This window comes from Lolium perenne, chromosome 7, assembly GCF_019359855.2.
Source record: "Lolium perenne isolate Kyuss_39 chromosome 7, Kyuss_2.0, whole genome shotgun sequence".
Lineage (NCBI taxonomy): Eukaryota > Viridiplantae > Streptophyta > Magnoliopsida > Poales > Poaceae > Lolium > Lolium perenne.
The window spans coordinates 228,220,843-228,224,318 of record NC_067250.2 but is presented as its reverse complement, the minus strand read 5'-3'; the positions used below and the strand labels follow the sequence as shown (position 1 = coordinate 228,224,318).

General features: G+C 53.7%; 1 protein-coding gene across 1 annotated transcript; it reads right to left on the bottom strand.

Annotated features, from left to right (window-relative positions):
* Positions 1-459: 459 nt before the first annotated feature.
* On the bottom strand, positions 460-3,273 carry LOC127313850 (phosphatidylinositol 4-kinase gamma 4). The gene is made up of 5 exons (XM_051344320.2): positions 3,136-3,273; positions 2,880-3,015; positions 2,708-2,782; positions 1,057-2,604; positions 460-959 (listed from the first exon to the last, which is right to left on the bottom strand). The coding sequence occupies exons 4-5, from the start codon at positions 2,377-2,379 to the stop codon at positions 588-590; spliced, it is 1,695 nt and encodes a 564-aa protein (XP_051200280.1). The 5' UTR covers positions 2,380-2,604; positions 2,708-2,782; positions 2,880-3,015; positions 3,136-3,273; the 3' UTR covers positions 460-587.
* Positions 3,274-3,476: the final 203 nt, after the last annotated feature.

The following is a 3,476-nucleotide window of genomic DNA, read 5'->3' as shown; positions in this document are numbered from 1 at the left end:
TTAATTATGGCATTTGATTCGGTCGGCTATGAGAGAGAATCAACTTGCTAGCAAAAAAAATTAGAGACCGACTAGTACTCAAGAAAAGTTCAACATGTAAAACAAAGAGGGTTGACGTTAAAGGGTGACAAAATGGACGACCCAAATGTACAAGCGATTACAAATTCCACACCAAACTTTGGTCACGGATCAACTGGTTTTCATTGCAGCTTCAGCAAAGTTCTTGGATTATTCATGCAACTTCTGCAAATTCCAAATGGAGAACACACTAGGACAATACAACCATTTGATATGCATGAAGCAGCGGCAAAGAGCTCCAGCAAAATCACAAGGACATGTAGTTCCTCACCTAATCCACTGATAGTAGGTCTGAGTCTGACGCAGCACCAGCACAGACATCTATAATCACACAAAGGAAATGTACTTGAGCGGCTACAAACAAGCGAAGTCATTTGGGGCTTAAAAACAAATGAAATCATCAGTGCATTGAGAGGCCTGGATCAGCAGTGCCTTGTGAAACATACTTACATCAAACCGATACAGACGAACAACTAGATCAGTTATTCCGAGTGTTCTAAAAGCAAATATTACTTGCCGAGGAGGCGGCGGTCTATGATCTCGGATACGGTTTCCAGGAACAGGTTCTCACTTGTCCCTGGAAGAACAGCATCCTCTGCTTCCTGGATGATGTCCTCGATCTCGGAGTCCCTATTCACAGTTTCCCTGCACAATATACGTCCTATGTCATATGGCGTGAGGCCACGTGCCGCCCCCTTTTTCAACAGCATGGTGCTGATGCGCAGGACACGGGCACAGCTTGAAGACAGCTCCCACCCGTGGAACTTGAGAAGCTTGATGTCCTCTTCAGCGTCTAGAGAGCTAATATATTCAGTAGTCTCGTCGTTGAACGGCTCACGGGCTTGAGGCCAGTAAAGCCACTCAAAGGTGCAATCCTCAAACTGCATTGAAACAAGGCAACACGAGTTATGATCTGCATGACAGAAGAACTATGATGCTTAGGAGCTAAAAGTAACAATGCAAGAGAAAGATAATCACCTTCTCTGGCAGGCAGTAACCATGATCAATTGGGATGAGCTTGTAGGTGGCACCTTCTTCCTTGGAAACTAGAATGTTCCCTGCGTGACGATCAGCATTCGCTAGCCTAATATCTAACACTGCTATTTTGTGGACCTCCTTCACCGGAAAAGCACGGGGACCCATGTCCTCGCAGCTGCCATCGTTCTCCTTGAACATCTGCAGGGATCCAACCTTGAAGCTCTTCCCCCTATGTAAGCTTCGGACAATTGCTGTGGGAGGCACACCAGAGAAGCCAACACTGCGACCCGATTCACGCTCAACAACCTGGTGATCCAGAATATAAGCCGCAACTTCCCTGAGCGCACCTTCCCCAACACGTGTCCCCCTCTTCATGCCTTCCCCATCAGTCGACAGCGGGAGACCCCTCGGGTTGTTCTCGGCCATTGGTTCCTCGTCAATGGGCTTGAACACCGCGACATTCTTCTGGCCTGATGAATCTTGCATGAAGTAAACACCCCCTGAACCTTCTGCTGACATAACTGGCGTGTGTCCGTTCTCAAGACCAGCTATTGCCGAGTCAATCATTTTCACCACTTCAGGCGAAAGCCTCGCCTTACGGTTCACAACGATCGGTTCAACAGGAGCAGGCTTGCCACCAGCCGGTTTCGCAGGGTTCATAACAAGAGATTCATCTTGAAGGTTCTCTTTCTCCTGAGGGTTATCAACCGTAACCAAGGTATCCTTCTCAACCTGCTGCGTCCGTAGCTTTGCCGGTTTGCGGATGAACAGATGAAGCACAGCATCATCCCTGTTGCTGATATCAGCGATCAAGCGGTGGTCCTCGAGCACCTCACCGTCGTACTCGAGCTTGTCGTCCTCGAGGCAGCCGAGGTCCTCGTCGTCCGCGAGCTTGGTCTTGAGGTACTTGACGTTGCGGGTCTGGTCGACCTGGAACTGGAACTTCTTGCCGCTGGCGGTCTCGATGTTGATGACGCGGAGGTCGGCGAGGCGGATGACGAGGTGCAGCACGTTGCCGTCCTCGAGGCCGTAGTCCCTGACGGGGCAGTTGTTGCGGGCGAGCTCGTGGCCGTCGAGCACGAGGCGCTGCTTGTTGACGACGAAGCCCTTGAAGCGCTGGATGCGCAGCTTGACGGAGGCGATGGAGTCGGTGCCCAGCACGCTCATCGGCATCGGCGGCGCGCCCGGGACCGCGAGGAAGATGAGGATGTGGTCCTGCAGCTGCGAGGCGGAGGAGCAGCGGCCCGAGCGGCCGAAGCTGATGGGCAGGAAGGCCAGGTCGTCGGGCACCGGCCCGAGCGCGATGACGCCGGCCGACGACATCTTCGCAGGATTAGCAAGCGGGCTGGAGCTGAAGCTGGCAGCCACTACCAGTATTTACACTAGGAAGCTGTACACTAGGAATTAGTAGTAGGAGCCATTTGATGAGGGATCAAGCCTGGGGTTCCCTTCCTTGTAAAATGGAGGAGACCCTCTGCGAACAATCCACACCGCAACGGCACAACCGATGTGAAATCTAGAGCCTCATTTCGGGTTCCTCGCCCATATCTGCAGAAATTTAAAACAGACCGCCCTCCGTTCGTTAGTGGCCAGCAGAAATTTCAGCTGAAATCAATGGAGAAAAAGCAGAGAGCAGCGTGAGGGGGCATACCGGAGTTGATTTTAGGGGCAAAGCGGCGTGAATCCTGCCTTTGCCCCCACTGCCGACCCGATCCCGCGACGCAATCTGCACGGGGGACAGACCATCCGGAGGAGAGCGATCAGCCACAAAATCAACAGGCCCGTAAGGCACAGAGCAGGCGAGCGCGCGCGTGTATTCGTACCTGGGAAATTCGTCACCAGGAGGAGCAGATCGATTTATTGTTTTGCTGGTGACGGGGGAGAACGAACACGAAAGGCGCCGGGCCCCTCCACCGACTGCCCGCCCGCCGGCGCTTCGATCCCTCGACGGCAGGAGACCTGCGGCGGCAGCACCAAATCAGACGAGCTCACCCCCAATCAATCGATCGATCGATCGGTCGAAATCAACCGCAGAAAATCAGGAGAGAGCTGAGCACCGAGGCCGGCGCACAAACTCACCGGGTGGATGAGAGGGGAGGCCCCCGCGCGCGATTAGTACGCCGGCGACGGCTCCTCCTTCCTTGCTCCGCGGTTCACGCAGGAAGAGAGAGAGATGAAGAAGTTTTTGGTTTGGTTTGGTTTTGGCGAGGAAGGAAGAGGGAGAGGAAATGGGAGAGAGAGGAAGCGGAAGGTGCGGGCTGCTGATTTATTCCGGGGGTGGGCCCAACGGTCCGGCCGTCGATCACGCTCACGGCGTTACGTGGCCGCACCTTCCGAGAAATGGTCGTTCGTGCTCTTGGTTTATTTTGTTGACCGTTCTGCCCCTGTGGCTGTGTGTGAGGGGTGAGGGAGAATGAAAG